This window comes from Gorilla gorilla, chromosome 3, assembly GCF_029281585.2.
Source record: "Gorilla gorilla gorilla isolate KB3781 chromosome 3, NHGRI_mGorGor1-v2.1_pri, whole genome shotgun sequence".
In the NCBI taxonomy this organism is placed as follows: domain Eukaryota; kingdom Metazoa; phylum Chordata; class Mammalia; order Primates; family Hominidae; genus Gorilla; species Gorilla gorilla.
Genome location: NC_073227.2, coordinates 56,560,107 through 56,575,729, shown reverse-complemented (window position 1 = coordinate 56,575,729; position 15,623 = coordinate 56,560,107). Strand labels below are relative to the sequence as shown.

The 15,623-nt window shown below is 38.2% G+C and overlaps 1 protein-coding gene across 10 annotated transcripts in view; it reads left to right on the top strand.

The window, feature by feature from the left end:
- FRYL (FRY like transcription coactivator) overlaps nt 1–15,623 on the top strand; it is a 281,060-nt gene that overhangs the window by 212,676 nt on the left and 52,761 nt on the right. For all 10 annotated transcript variants that reach the window (XM_055385577.2, XM_063705269.1, XM_063705268.1 and 7 more), the window contains 10 exons: nt 298–458; nt 946–1,056; nt 1,887–2,041; nt 2,999–3,098; nt 4,351–4,519; nt 8,262–8,521; nt 8,856–8,996; nt 12,561–12,729; nt 14,375–14,459; nt 15,251–15,363. In XM_055385577.2, coding sequence (XP_055241552.1) covers nt 298–458; nt 946–1,056; nt 1,887–2,041; nt 2,999–3,098; nt 4,351–4,519; nt 8,262–8,521; nt 8,856–8,996; nt 12,561–12,729; nt 14,375–14,459; nt 15,251–15,363 — 1,464 coding nt within the window. The remainder of the gene's footprint in view (nt 1–297; nt 459–945; nt 1,057–1,886; nt 2,042–2,998; nt 3,099–4,350; nt 4,520–8,261; nt 8,522–8,855; nt 8,997–12,560; nt 12,730–14,374; nt 14,460–15,250; nt 15,364–15,623) is intronic.

The window sequence follows — 15,623 nt, the reverse complement described above, 5'->3', positions numbered from 1 at the left end:
GACTCCTGGCCCCACCTCTGTGCCAGCCTTCATGTGCCATTGAGCCTGCCATGGAATTTCTGCTTGCAGAGATGCTCTATGTCATGTAATGCTGGGACAGGGTGACACAGACTGCAACTTTGTTTCTGTGATTTGCATATATATAAATGATCCCTGCAACCACGGAGGTTTTTGATAGTTTAAAATGAAAACTTCTGCTTTCTTTTTTACACTATTACACATTCAGTAACATGTTGGTATAAAAGTTAAAGCAAAAAGAAATGGAAATAAATGTTTTCTATCTTTTTTTATTCACAGTGCACCAGAGAAGAAGTATTTTTCCTCAACAGAGCCTTCGTCACAGTCTATTTATGCTGTTCAGTCACTGGGCAGGTCCTTTTAGCATCATGTTTACGCCCTTGGACAGATACAGTGATAGAAATATGCAAATTAATAGACATCAATACTGTGCGTTAAAGGTATTTACTTAGAAACCTGATTTCTTTTTTCTTAAGAGCAGAGTTAAATATTTTTATGTCTCTCAGTCACTAGTATTAAAAAGAGGATCTGAGAGTATTAAAATGTTTTTCTGCCATATTCAAAACTTATACCATAAGTTATATTTAAATACATAAAATACAATGAAAAACAGTTCCAGAATCCACTCAAATTTGATCACCATTATCTTAAAGAACTTAGGATTACTTGAAAGAAATGCTTTTTTTTCCCTTACTTAATTACTTTTTCTTGGTCTTTTTATCTTCCCTTCCAGCACTGTTCAAACTCCATGTCTAATTTGGTATCATATTTACTTACTCATAATAAATTTCTCAGTTTTAAAAAATAATTTGTAAAGAAAAAGATTAAAGTATTGTGACTAGATAAGTATTTTGCCTCTTCTCATTAAGCAACCAACATTTAACCTCTTAAATTTGTTAAATGTAATTCTAATATTATTATTTGAAGGCTATGTCTGCTGTACTATGTTGTGGCCCTGTTGCAGATAATGTAGGACTTTCATCAGATGGCTATTTGTACAAATGGTTGGATAACATTTTGGATTCTCTGGACAAAAAGGTAATTATGACAATTTCCTTAAAGGTTCATAATAAGTTGTCATTGTATTATTTGCAGTTAATGTATGTTGCCCTAAAAACAAGTCTTTTTAAAAAATAAGATAGGTTAGGAGCATATGCAAAAAGCATATTATATAAAGTTAAATAGGATCCCATAATGTAAAAACGTTCCAATTCTTATGTATCATTAATTTGAATAATTTTCATTTCCCTTTTTATATTATAGGATTAATACAGTGGTATGTGTCTCTCAACAGGGTTCTAAGTCAATAAATAAAATACCAGCATAGAACATATTGAGCTGCATGGGAAAAATATGTTATTTGCTATGTTTCATTTCGTTTTTTTAACCACGTTCCATTTAATCATTCTTCCTTGCCCTCCACACTCTGCCTTCCTTACTCTCATATTGTACATATACAGACTTCACAATTTAAAATAGGACTTACATTTTTTCCCCTCAGAACAGTTTTTCTGTTGGGTTATCAAAAACAAGAATAAAGCTTGATAAAAATAATTGGAGAGGTTAATGACTCATTTTTCTGAAAGCACCTAATCACTATTCATATTCATTAACTGCCTTCAGGGCTCTGTTGGAAGACAGAATCATACTAGAGAGGCTCGCGTAAAAAGCGAGAGGCCAAATTCAATTCATCTGTGTGGTTTTTTCTGCTGGCTGAATAAAATGAGAGGGAGGTGAACAAAAGGAGATGGAATTTTTCTATTAATTACAATGAATATATGCACTATATTACTTTAGTAAGAACTGTAGGGAAATAGACAAAAAATATATAACGTTCTCTCTCGGGCAATTTCGCAATCTTTACCTAGGTTCACCAGCTGGGCTGTGAAGCGGTTACGTTGTTACTAGAGCTGAACCCTGATCAGAGCAACCTGATGTACTGGGCTGTGGACCGCTGCTACACAGGCTCCGGGAGGGTGGCGGCCGGCTGCTTTAAAGCCATTGCTAATGTTTTCCAGAACAGGTACTTTAGATACCGGTTTTTTGTTTCATTTTGTTCTGTTTTCTTAAAGAAAAGTTTTTCTTTTGAATTCAAAAATAGGAAGACACCAGTTTAGTTGTCCTTCAGTATCTGTGGGGGATTGGTTCCAGGACCCCTCTCAGATCCCAAAATCCATGGATGCTCTAGCCTTCTATATAAAATGCTGTAGTATTTGTATTTACTCTATGCAAATCCTCCCGTATACTCCTTTTTTTTTTTTTTAGACATGGTCTCGCTGTCACCCAGGCTAGAGTGCAGTGGCATGATCATAGTTCACTGTAACCTCAAACTCCTAGGCTCAAGTGATCCTCCCACCTCAACCTCCCGAGTAGCCAGGACTGTAGGCTCCCACTACCATGCCTGGCTAATTTTTAAATTCTTTGTAGCGATGAGGTCTCACTACGTATGTTGCCCAGGATGGTCTTGAACTCCTGGCCTCTCACTTTGGCTTCCCAAAGTGCTGGGATTTCAGGCATGACCTGCCGCGCTTGGCCTTTCCCTCATATTTTTGATCCACAGAGGGTTGACTGTATTTTCTTTTCTTAAGCTCAAATGCAGCCGTGTCTAACTCTTTGAATGTGAGGACCTTTTTGCTTATCTGTGGTGGTGGATATTACAAAAATTATGCATGGATTTTTTTTTTTTTTTAGTTCATCAGCTGTTTTTAGTGTATTTTATGTGTGACACAAGACAATTCTTCTGATATGGCCCAGGGAAGCCAAAAGGTTGAACACATGTGCTCTAATGGAATTTAACCAAAATAAGGACAATTATCACCATGCATCTGTTGTTGTACCTATTGCCTTGAAAAAACCAAGTCTCCTCATAGGCTTAGAAGATAGATGCCTATAAGCCTTGCCCTTTGCATATCATATTTATTAAATGGTGCAAAAGCCTCTAAACATTGTTATTTACTTAATATGTAAAATTTATTCCTAGGGATTATCAGTGTGACACAGTGATGCTTCTAAATCTGATACTGTTTAAAGCAGCTGATTCTTCTAGAAATATCTATGAAGTTGCTATGCAACTTTTACAGGTTTGTAAACATGTGAATTTAAATATTTTTTTACTCAGGATTTAATGAAGCCCAATAATTTAGTCTTGCTATTAAAGCATACTGATAATAGTATTTAGCTTTATTTATAGTAAAGAAGTTATGGTATCAAGGCCTAATTATTATTAGAAGTATAAGAGAAAGATAATATAGATATTTAAATTTATAAGTAATGCAAACTATTCCTAAGTGTATTGTAGAAGGATTATTTATGATAATGTGTGTGTATGTGTATGAAGGTACTTACAAATATGTGTCCATGTAAGTATTTCTGTTCAGCAGATGAGAACAATGTGTGTCCAAATTTTTTTGGAGAGCCATGTGAAAAATAATTAGCTCTTTTTATCATATTCTCATGTAAATTTTCTTTATTAGGTTGAGGAGAAATAACTTAGAAAGTTAACTTACCAAACACGGATATATTGTTAGTATACAATACTTAACTAATTCATAATAGGGCAAGATTCTTCCATCTTAACCAAGGGCTAAGAATAGGATTCAAGTAGATGCTTTTTCCAAAGGCTCTGAAGTGGTTCTGATGCCAGTAGATCCATCTTAGGAATTATACCCTAATGCCTTTGTTAATTAAGAGGAAAGTTCAGCAGTACAGCTCTTTAAATAGTGTAATGTCGAAAGGTCCTCCTTGAAGGGTTTTTTTTTTTCACTTATACATATATTGTACTACCATATTTTTGTGTGAGAAAAGTGGTAAATCTTTTTCAAGTAATCGTATATTAAGTTGCTGGAGTTATTTTCAGACTGTGTTACTAACCTGGATCATTGGCATTAAATACGAGGAATGTAAATTCTTTTAGTGAGAAAGGGTTTTTGTTTGTTTTGTTTCATTTTGTTTTTGAGATAGGGTCTCACTCTGTCACCCAGGCTAGAGTACAGTGGCACAGTCATGGCTCACTGCAGCCTCTACCTCCTGAGCTCAAGTGATCCTCCACCCTCAGCCTCCTGAGTAGCTGGGACCACAGGCACACACCACCACATCTGGCTAATTTTTTAATTTTTTTGTGGAGATGAGGTCCTGCTATGTTGGCCAGGCTAGTCTCGAACTCCTGGCCTCAAGTGATCCTCCCACCTCTGCCTTCCAAAGTATTGAGATTACAGGCATAAACCACTCCACTCAGCTGGGGAGAAGAGTTTTTTTAAAAATTATAAAATTATAGTTAAACTATAGAGAACCCATAAAATCTTAACCTAAGTTGATGGAATCACATTCCTATAGATTCTGGAACCGAAGATGTTTCGCTATGCTCACAAATTGGAGGTTCAGAGAACAGATGGAGTACTCAGCCAGCTGTCTCCTCTACCACATCTCTATTCTGTTTCATATTATCAGTTGTCCGAGGAACTAGCAAGGGCGTATCCTGAGCTAACTCTCGCCATATTCTCAGGTATGATCAATGAACTGGTTAGTAGTTTCTCTTTGTCAATCATTTCTTCAGAAACAATTTTTAGAAAATTATAAATTTATTAAATTACAGGTTAAATCAAAACCAGACATGTCTTTACATAGGAAATATTTTTTTCTTCAATAAGAACTCTTAATTCTGATCAGTCACAATATTTAGGTTTTTCTATCAACGGCGTCCTTATAGGGTTTTATACCTGACCTTCCCTTCGCTCCCTACTCCATCAAAAAGAAAAAAATACAAGAGGGACGACTTTTCACATGTGACTTAAAAGTATTTCTTAGTAGACATAGGACTTCTTGAATACATTGTATTTTGTGTATTGGCATATGTTTAATAATAAAAATAGGCAGGGATAAAGTTATAGGCAGTTTTCCGTGAGCGAAACCCATAACCATAGGAGCAGGTGGTACAGTGCCTCGAGCAAAACTCTTTCTAGTCTCCCACATGTTGCTTGTCGCCTACATCAAGATCTTGTTCCAGTCTAAGTACTGGCCATGCTCCAACACTGGGATCTGGGAGATTGCAGAGTTCTGCTGTGGGTCCTTTATTTCATTTGGGCTCAAGAGATAGTGGACTTAGCTGGCTTGGGATCTTTGCACAGCACCTATTTTAGCAATAGAAATAGTTTATTTCCCATCCGTAATTGACCTGAGTGGGAGAAAAAAAGCAATAACAACAACTTAAATTCTCATAACATTTAGTTCTTGAAAGCAGTTGACCTGTTTGGTTTGCCCTGGTAGTTGGTAGCAATGCCCCTTCCTTTTTCCCAACCCCTGCATCCCTGACAGCCCTTCCAAGATGAATATGAGTGATCATCAACACAAAATAGCGGCCACCATGAACACAGATTTTATGGCTGCTGAGCTGCTGCTAGAGGCTTTTGCACAGAAAGTAGAGGAGTCCAGCTGGGTCTCAAGAGATCGTGTAACTGTTTAGAATGTCATGTCATCGCCTAGGATGTCTGCTGGTACAGGTGTCGACCGTGCCCACACCTCCACCACCTTGTCATTCTTCCTTCAGTTCTCTCTTCAGACACTCTTGTCCTTAGCATCAGCTAATTTTAACTCCTTTGCTTAAGATAGTTCATTCTAAACCAAAACAGCCTCTCAACCTGACAAATTCCATAGCTAACCTACATTTTCACTTTCACTGTTTCTAAGGCAAGACAAACACAATATTCATTCAGAATTTTACTGCACAGATACAGGTATCAGTATAAACTTTGCCACTTTAAAATTTGAGGGCCCTGATCCTTTCTTTCTCCAGATTCAATGCAATGGTCTCTAAATGTTGTCAGCTCTGAGGCCCTTCCCATTCTTGCTCCTCACATCCTTTCCCTCCTTCATACCTGCTCCTAACCCGTTCCTCACCCCTGTGCCTTGCCTCGAGTATATACACTCACTATTCCATATTCTCAGTCCTCCTGCATGCCTTAGATCTTCACAGATGGCCTTCACACTCCACTAGTATCAATTTCCTTTCTGTAGCCTCACCAGGTACCTTCCAAGTGCTCAGTCTAGTCACTGGCTAATAGTCTTCAGTCTGTTTGCTACTTTCCACAGCAATTGGTGTTAGCCATCTTATATTTCTTTAAGCTCTGACCTCGCTTAATTTCCAAAAACTTAATATTTCCTGCTTTTTCTTCTACCATTGAGTATTCCTTTTCTGTCTCTTTTGGTAGATTCTTGCCTTCTGTCCCTTTTTTTCTTTTTTTTATTTTTGAGACAGAGTCTCTCTCTCTCCCTCTCCCCCACCCCCTATCCCCCTCCCCCTCTCCCTCTCTCCCTCCCTCCCTCCCTCTTCCTCTCTCCCTCCCTTCCCCCCACAAAGCCATCGTCTTCCCTCAACCTCCCCAGTAGCTGGGACTACAGGTGTGCAGCACCACACCTGGCTTTTTTTTTTTTTTTTTTTTTTTTTTTGGAGAGAGAGGATCTGGCTATTACCCAGTCTGGTCTCCAATTCCTGGCCCAGGGGATCCTCCCACCCCAGCCTCTCAAAATACTAGGATTACAGGCATGAGCCACCGCACCCAGCCCCATATCTTAAGTGTTAGTGTTACTAGGGTATCATCTCGGGCCCCCACCTCCTATCATCTCATCTCCCTCCAGGAAGTCAAACCACACCGTGACCCCTATACCCACAGACAGACTCTTCCTTCCATAGTCAGGATCTCTTCATTCAACTACTTTCTGAGCTCCATGTCTTTTATACCAGAGGTAATAAAATTGATGTCTTGATAGAATCTTTGTAGAAGGTTAAGGTTGAGCATAATTGCATGCCAGGACTGAGCACTTCATTGGCATTATATTGGATTTGCACAATAACTTCATGAGGCAACTAGTTTTGTTACTTTCTTTTTACCGAATAAGAAATCAAGGATCAGAGGTTGATAGGTTAGCCCTAGGTCAGGCTATCTATATGTGGTAGATCTGCAGGATTCAAACCCAGGGTTGTGCAATTCCAGAGCCAAGTTCTAAAACACTTCTCTTAATGAGTAAGTAAGTACAGGGTCTAGCATGGAAAGAGAGGAGCAAAGGAGAAAGAAGATTTTTGTTTATGGTGATTTATGGAAATTAAACAACGTATAAAAGGCTCACGGGCTTTGGAATTGTCCTTGTGGTTTGAATCTTGGCCATTTGGTAATTGTTCAGCAAATTACTCTGACTCCGCCCCCCTCACAGGTTTGTCATGAGCATTAAAGGATCTGAATGTAAAAGTAACAGGCACATCATAGGCATCTCCCCTATATAGAACCAAAATTTGTGAGGTTCTTAATGGGTCAATTTAAAATTAATCTGTGTATAAAGATGTTCTTTTATCTTTTGATTACATGTTTTTGTTCATTGTGATAAAAAAGCATAAAATTTGCCATCTTAATCATTTTCAAGTATGCAGTTAAGTTCCAGAATTGTTTAGTGTATTCACATTGTTGTGAAATAGACCTCTAGAACTTTTTCATCCTGCAGAACTGAAAGTCTATACCCACTAAACAACAATCCTGCTTTTCCCTCTGCCCCAAAGCTCTGGTAATCAGAATTCTACTTTGTGTTTCTATGGATTTGACTACTTTAGGTACTCCATATATGTGGAATCATACAGTATTTTTGTTTGTGACTGGCTTATTTCAGGTAACATAATGTCATCAAGCTTCAGCACTGTTGTGGCATATGACAGGATTTCTTTCCTGTTTTCCCTTTTTTAAGGGTGCATAATATTCCACTGTATGTATATACATTTGGTTTATTCATTCATCTGTCAATGGACATTTAGGTTGCTTCCACCTACCTCTTGGCTATTGTGAATTGTGCTGTTATGAACATGGATGTACAAATATTTGTTTGAGTTTCTGCTTTCAATTCTTTTGAATGTATACTCAGAAGTGGGGTTGCTGGATCATATGATAGTTCTATTTTTATTTTTTTGAGGAACCATCATACTGTTTCCCAGAAAGTATGCACCATTTTACAATGCCACCAACAGTGCACAAACATTTATTTTAACTGCCAAAAGTATTTTGTATAAAATGTATGTGATTTATGTTAGCTGTTAATTTTATGATGTCGTTGAGGTGAAATTTGCTAAAAGGAAAAACAATACTCATAATTGTTAAGTGTAATGAGTAAAATGAATAAAATCTGGCTTCTGAAATCTGTTGGAATTAATTACGGGTCAGAGGAAGCTGAAATTACATCAGTTATCTTTGACTTGTTTTCAATTTCAGAGATAAGCCAGAGAATCCAGACAGCTCACCCTGCTGGGCGGCAGGTGATGCTGCACTACCTGCTACCATGGATGAACAACATCGAGCTGGTGGACTTAAAACCTCTCCCCACAGCAAGGCGACATGATGAAGATGAAAATGATTCCTTAAAAGACCGAGAACTTATGGTGACTAGTAGGCGCTGGTTGCGGGGAGAAGGATGGGGATCTCCACAAGCCACTGCAATGGTTTTGAACAATCTGATGTATATGACAGCAAAGGTAAAATGAGTTTTGTATTTATAATTGCTGCACAGAATTATTGAGTGAGTAGATGTGGTTAGAAACAGATGAAGAGGTTCCATAATCCTGTGATAACCAAACAAATGTCTTTCTTTAAAAAAGACTCATTAGATATGAATTTTTTTTACTAAAACCATATATGATTAATGATATTTATGTTTAGATTTGTTGGAAGAAATTATTGTTTCTGTAAAGTGTGGAAACGATTAAAGCTATCTGTACAAAACATTTTTTAATATTTCATGGTATGACAAGTTTGGTTTTTATAATAGGCAGTCATGACTGAAGTATCTTTTGTGCATATTGCATCTAGTATGGCGATGAACTGGCCTGGTCGGAGGTGGAGAATGTGTGGACCACACTTGCAGATGGCTGGCCCAAAAACCTGAAAATAATTTTGCACTTTTTGATCAGCATTTGTGGGGTGAATAGCGAACCAAGCCTCTTGCCTTACGTATGTATTCAAGTTCATTTAATTTTAAAATATATGTATATATTTACTAGTATCTTGTGATGTCAGAGTATGGGCAGCAGTTGCCCAGGAGAGGCAAGGCAAGGGCCAGGATGAAGACAGTCAGGAAATAGCACATGGATTTATTCACTGATTCAGTTAGCAAATGTTATCTATCATTATGACAGGCTAGGTGCTCTTCTGGGCATTACAATCTGATGGGTAATACAGAATTTATTTGTTGAAGCTACATCTGATTTATTTAATGAATAAATCAGTAAGCTAATAAAGTATAGTGTGATAAAGGCTATTAAACAATTGCAGAGTTCTGAGAGTAAAAAACCTAGGAACTACAGCTGTCTGGAAGGATTCAAGATGACACTTGAGAGAAAGTGATATTGAAGCTGAAACCACACACTGGGGATGTTTCTAGTTTCTGCTAGGCAGAGCTGGCATTTAGATATGAGAACAGGATGGTGAGTGTGAGCTCAGTGCATGTAGGATTGTCCTTCAGGCTGCTGGAAGCAAGGGAAAGCATGGTAAGAGATATGAAACGAAGAAGATAACATCTTTGCCTTCCAGGGGAGAAAGGAACATCCAGATCTGCCCAAGTCAAGAGGACACATTTGATATGAAACTATGAAACCTGAGGGTTAAATGGACACACATGCTCACATGTCTTTGTAGATGCAGATATAGATATCCCTCCCGTGGCAGCATCCCCCAAGTGTGGTCCACACAAGACTAGTCCTACAGAATGTTATCTAAAAGTTCTTACAGGCCAGGCGCAGTGGCTTATGCCTATAATCCCAGCACTTTGGGAGGCCGAGGCAGGCGGATCACCTGAGGTCAGGAGTCCGAGGCCAGCCCGGCCAACATGGTAAAACACCATCTCTACTAAAAATCCAAAAATTAGCCGGGTGTGGTGGCGCATGCCTGTAATCCCAGCTACTCAGGAGGCTGAGGCAGGAGAATTGCTTGAGCCCAGGAGGCAGAGGTTGCAGTGAGCCAAGATTGTACCACTGCACTCCAGCCTGGGCAGCAGAGTGAGACTCTATCTCAAAAATAAAATAAAAATAAATAAATAAATAAAAGTTCTACAGATTCTATTTTAAACAAACCACTTGATAGCTTTGCTTTACTCAGCATTCCCCAAGTTCACTTGGTCACTGAAAGCATCATTGCCAAGGTGTACCACAGGCATAGTGCCTTTGAGAAGTGCTTAGAGAACTGTAGGTGTATGGTACAAGACAACGTTACCGCACGTTACCTCTCTGACTGTGTCTCCTATATTCTGTCTGGTGCTCCCACCCTTCAGCTGCGCTGGCCCCCTTTGCTTCCAGCTCTCTCACCAGGCATTCCCTCCTCGGGGCCCTCACACTCACTTGCCTTCTCTTCCCCAGTTAGCCACGTTACTCACTCCTCACCTCTTTCAGGTCCTCCTTCAGGTGGCAGTGCCCACTGGGACTTCTGCTGCCCATCCTGTCTAAAACTGCAAATGCACCACCTCCACACACACACTCCATTTCCTTTCCCTTCTTCATTGATCTTTCTGGCACTTAATCATCACCAAACACATGATATATTTTACCTATTTACCTCATTAATTTTGCATCAACCAGTAGATTGTAGGCTCCTTAAGTTTTTGTCTATTTGATTCACCACTAAATTTCCATTTAGTGTAGTGCCTGGCACATAGAAGGTGCCCATTAATTGGACGAATGAATGGGGGAGTTAGAGTCGGAACTAGAAAAAGCATGGGATTATACTTTTAAGAGGCCAAATGAAAATTTGGGGAATAGCCATTTTCCAGGAATTTAAAAGGAGCCATTTTTTAAATGTCAATAATAATTTATTGGTTATTATTTTTTAAGCACTTATTATGGGTGCTTATTATAGGCATGGTAAAAGCACTTCATCCACATTATTTAAATCTCAGAATCTGTGAGTTTGGTGAGATCACTGCAGTTTTACAGAGGAAAAAACAGGGCAGAGAGAACGGTAATTTCCTCAAGTTCTCACTCTTGTCACTTAATAGATCTAGAATTCCAACCCAGATCTGATTGTGAAGTCAGTAAAAGCTTCATGGAGAAAGGAGTAGAGTTAAGGTGGGGGATGGGGCTTGAAGACTTGATAGGATTAGGGTTGGGAGTGTCAACTCGGAGATCCACAGTCAGGTGGAAGGAACCCACAGAGGCAGGAATGCACACAGCATGCTCAGAGGAGATCGAACCTGAAAATAGAGAGAATTAGCAAGTAGTGCCCATTGGATGGAGTAAAGAGCCATACCTAGAAGGTTATCACTGGGTAACCATGATTAAGAGTTTTGGCCTGGTGCTGTGGCTCACACCTGTAATCCCAGCACTTTGGGAGGCCAAGGCAGGAGGATCACCTGAGGTCAGGAGTTCGAGACCAGCCTGGCCAACATGATGAAACCCCATCTCTACTAAAACTACGAAAATTATCTGGGTGTGGCGGCAGGCACCTGTAATCCCAGCTACTCGGAGGCTGAGGCAGGGGGAATTGCTTGAACCGGGGAGGCAGAGGTGGCAGTGAGCCACGATGGTGCCACTGCACTCTAGCCTGGGCGACAGAGCGAGACTCTGTCTCAGAAAAAAAAAAAGAATTTGGTTGGGATATAATAAATCATGTTTTAAGATTCATCCAGGGGTCATATAAAGCAGGGCTTTTCATATGTCTGTAAAAATACGAATCATTCTGATTCTGGAGGTGGGGTGGGCCTGAGATTCTCTATTTCTAGCCAACTCCAGATGATGATGCCTGTCTTGCTAGGATCACATTTTGAGTAGTAAGGATTAAAATAGGGAGAAAAAGAGATAGGCTGATCAGTTATGAAGTTATTTCAGTAATATACATTACTAAAACATATGTATATACTACTGAAAAGTTTTTCTACTTATACTGTGTTACTAGCCATTTTTAAAGTGCATTATAAACCTTAACTCATTTAATCTTCCTAACAGCTATATGAAGTAGGTGCTATTACTACCCCCATTTTGCAGATGAGAAAACTGAGAGCAACTTTCCAATGATAGAGTTAGTAAGTGGTATATCCACATTCCAAACCAGGCAATGTAGTTTGAGTTCTAATTTAGTTCTAGTTCCTTGCTCTTAATGACTACTCTGGTTGACTATAGGGAATGGGGAAGGCGGAATAAAAGATAAACCCTGGGTTTGGAGGCTGGCTAACTAAAAATCAGAGGAAAATCTTAGGATGTTATTACCTGTGTTTCCATTAAAAGAGAAATTTTTACAGAAAAGTATTTCTTTGTTTTTTTGTTTTTTTTTTAAAGTAAAGAAAGTGCATAAAGTAGAAACCACTAAACATACTCAGTTCATCCTAATTAGATCTAATGTTGAGAGTTGGAGGACAGTATTGATAAAGCTGATTAATGTCTTATTGTTGATCAGTGCTAATTTTGATTTAGATTGTGTTTATTCATCTACCACTTAAAGTTGAACTTACTTTGATAAAGTTTGTCTCAGGAGAAATTAATGAGATAAAAAGTTTGCTTTTTCTTTTCTGAACGATTTCTTTTGTGACAGGTGAAGAAGGTCATTGTATATTTAGGTAGAGATAAAACAATGCAGTTGCTAGAAGAGCTGGTGAGTGAGCTTCAGCTGACCGATCCTGTCAGTTCAGGGGTCACTCACATGGATAATCCCCCGTATTATCGCATCACTTCCAGCTATAAAATCCCTTCTGTCACCTCAGGTGAGAAATTTGTTAAAACCGATTGCTGTGTGAGATGATAGACATCTTCATCTGCTTCACTATGGTAACCATTTTAGGGTCTCTATGTCCCATAACATGTTATGAATCTCAGATATATACAATAAAATTTATTAAAAGAAAAAAACAAATCTTCCTCAGTATTGAAAGAGCTTAACATAATTGTTAAACAAGAGTTTATTGTGTCTTTAAATGTATATATATATATACACACCTATATGTATGTGCATATATTAAAATTATTGTAATATTTTGAGTATGAAGAAACTATGTTCCTAATAGAAGAACATCCAATGAAATTCAAAATAGTAAAAAGGCTATTGTAGTTGAAATTTCTGTTAAACTCTTTGTTACTCAGTTTACTTTAAATGTTTTCAGCATGCTAATAACATTATCTGTAAAACTAGAAATATTTTAAATTATCTCTTTATAATTTATTTTTTACCATCCATTTTCATCACTTAGTCCTTTTGTTTTATTTTCCAGGAGATGTCTAATAATGCTTCTATTGAATTTTTCATATCGGCTAGAATGTTTTTAATTCTAAAGTTTCACTTAATTATAATTTTTTAAAGTAGCATCCTATTCATGTTTCATAGTTGGACTGTTGTTTCGTATCCAATACAGTTATAAAGTTTTCTCCCAGCAGAAGTCCTCATTTTCTCTACATTGCTGTTTTGTGTTGATAAAACTTTTCTCAAAAGCCTACCAATTCTAGATCTGTCTTTTCGTAAAGAGCAGAATATTAAAAAAATATAAGTTCTATAAGTATATATGGAACTTGTTGACTGTGTGCTTTGTTGTACCATGATTTCAGTGATGCCAGTGTCTGTAGGTCTTTTCTCCTAGATTTATCAGATTCCCTAGAGAAAACTCTTTCTAGTCATTTGCCTGCAGAGGGTGTGTCTGTGAACATACACACACACACACACACACACACACACCACACCTCTTTGGACTGTTTATATTTATACACACACATATACACAGGCTTCAAACTTTCTGGAAGCCCAGTGGGGTAAGAAGGATGTTGGGCGGGGTGCAGTCTCAAATTTTAGCATGTGCATTTTCATTTAATGCCCCTGTTCTTTGTAAGGTGCCTCCTCTTTCAGGGGTACATGGCGTGCCCTAGTTCAGGAATCTTCTGATTTATTCTCATCAGAAAAGACTTCTAGAAGTGGGGAAAGACAGCCACCCAGCTGCAAGAGGCAAGAAAGTAGATTTGGGGAACCAGTTACTTCTAAAATAGACTGACTTTCAGCCAGGTTTCCTATTTTTTCGCACCACGTTCAACCCCTGTTTCCAGAGGTTCTTGATGCTACTCATCCCTGAGCCTTTTGGAAGTTCAGCAGTATAAACATGGAAGCTTCTTGGTTTTCACCCACCATCACCTTTGGATTCAGCCTTCTTAACACTTAATTACTTACTGTCCATTTGTATTCTAGCATCCAAAAATTTGTTTGTCTTATGTCCTTTCCCTTTTGGTCATTATGAGTACATTCCTTTTTTTAAATGACTTTGCTCTCATTTTAGTTAAGTTTTGATATCTAAAATTTGAGATCTTTTGTTCTTATTGGGTTATTCCAGGTTTGTAGATTCACGAGTACTGCTTTGTCTTTGATTACAGGAACTACTTCCAGTAGCAATACAATGGTAGCTCCCACAGATGGCAATCCTGATAATAAGCCCATTAAAGAGAGTATTGAAGAGAGGTAAGTACTTCTCTGTTCTGTATTAGCCTTTCAGTTTGACAGATACTGGTTGTCATCAGAATAAATGATATTTTCTGCATTGAAATGTGGATGTTGCTGTGTTAAAATTCGAGTGAAAAAAATATATTTCCATGCTGGAAACTTTCCACATTGAGAGTTTCAACATTAAAGATGCTAGCCTGCTAGATTTTTTTATATGCTCTAATGTATAAATAGGTGGTATACGGTAAGTCACTTTTTGTATTGCTTAAAGTTTTAGACCTATATAAATGGTATTTACTCCACCTGTTTTATATGCGAGAATATTATTTTAGGTAGAAATAATTGATTAAAAGTTTAAGCTTTTGGATTATAAGGTGGAAATTAATGTACGTCGTAGTAAACTTTTGTTAATATTTTGTGTACTGTGTCCTTTTTTTTTTTTTTTATTGATATGGAGTCTCACTCTGTTGCCAGACTGGAGTGCAGTGGTGCAATCTCAGCTCAACCTCTGCCTCTCAGGTTCAAGCAATTCTCCTGCCTCAGCCTCCGGAGTAGCTGGGACTACAGGCACACGTCACCACGCTCGGCTGATTTTTGGTATTTTAGTAGACACGGGGTTTCACCATGTTGGCCAGGATGGTCTCGATCTCCTGACCTCATGATCCTCCTGCCTTGGCCTCCCAAAGTGCTGGGATTACAGGCTTGAACCATGGCGTCCGTCCTCCTTTTTTAAACAGAGAAAGTGAAACATAAAGTATAAATACCATTGCACCGTGAACTGTGACTAATTTCAGTGATCATTCCCATAGCTATGTGCACCTGGACATTTACAGTGGACTAAACAGTCATTTGAATCGGCAACATCACAGACTAGAATCCCGATACAGTAGCAGCTCCGGAGGATCTTATGAAGAAGAAAAAAGTAATAAATTCCAAATGTTTTTAATATAACTATAAGGGTGAGGTGTATTGTTAATTACATTAATGTTAATAAATATATATTTTCAGTAAATTGTTTTTAAAAAGCGTATTTAACTGCCACTAGTGGTGTTCCAACATAATCTGAAACATCTTGATTTTAAGAAGCAACGTAATTGGGTGAAATTTTTTTTAAAGCACTGGTTTCCTATAGATAAATCACAAGGAACATAAGAACTGGTTCTCAGGAAGCATCATAGAACA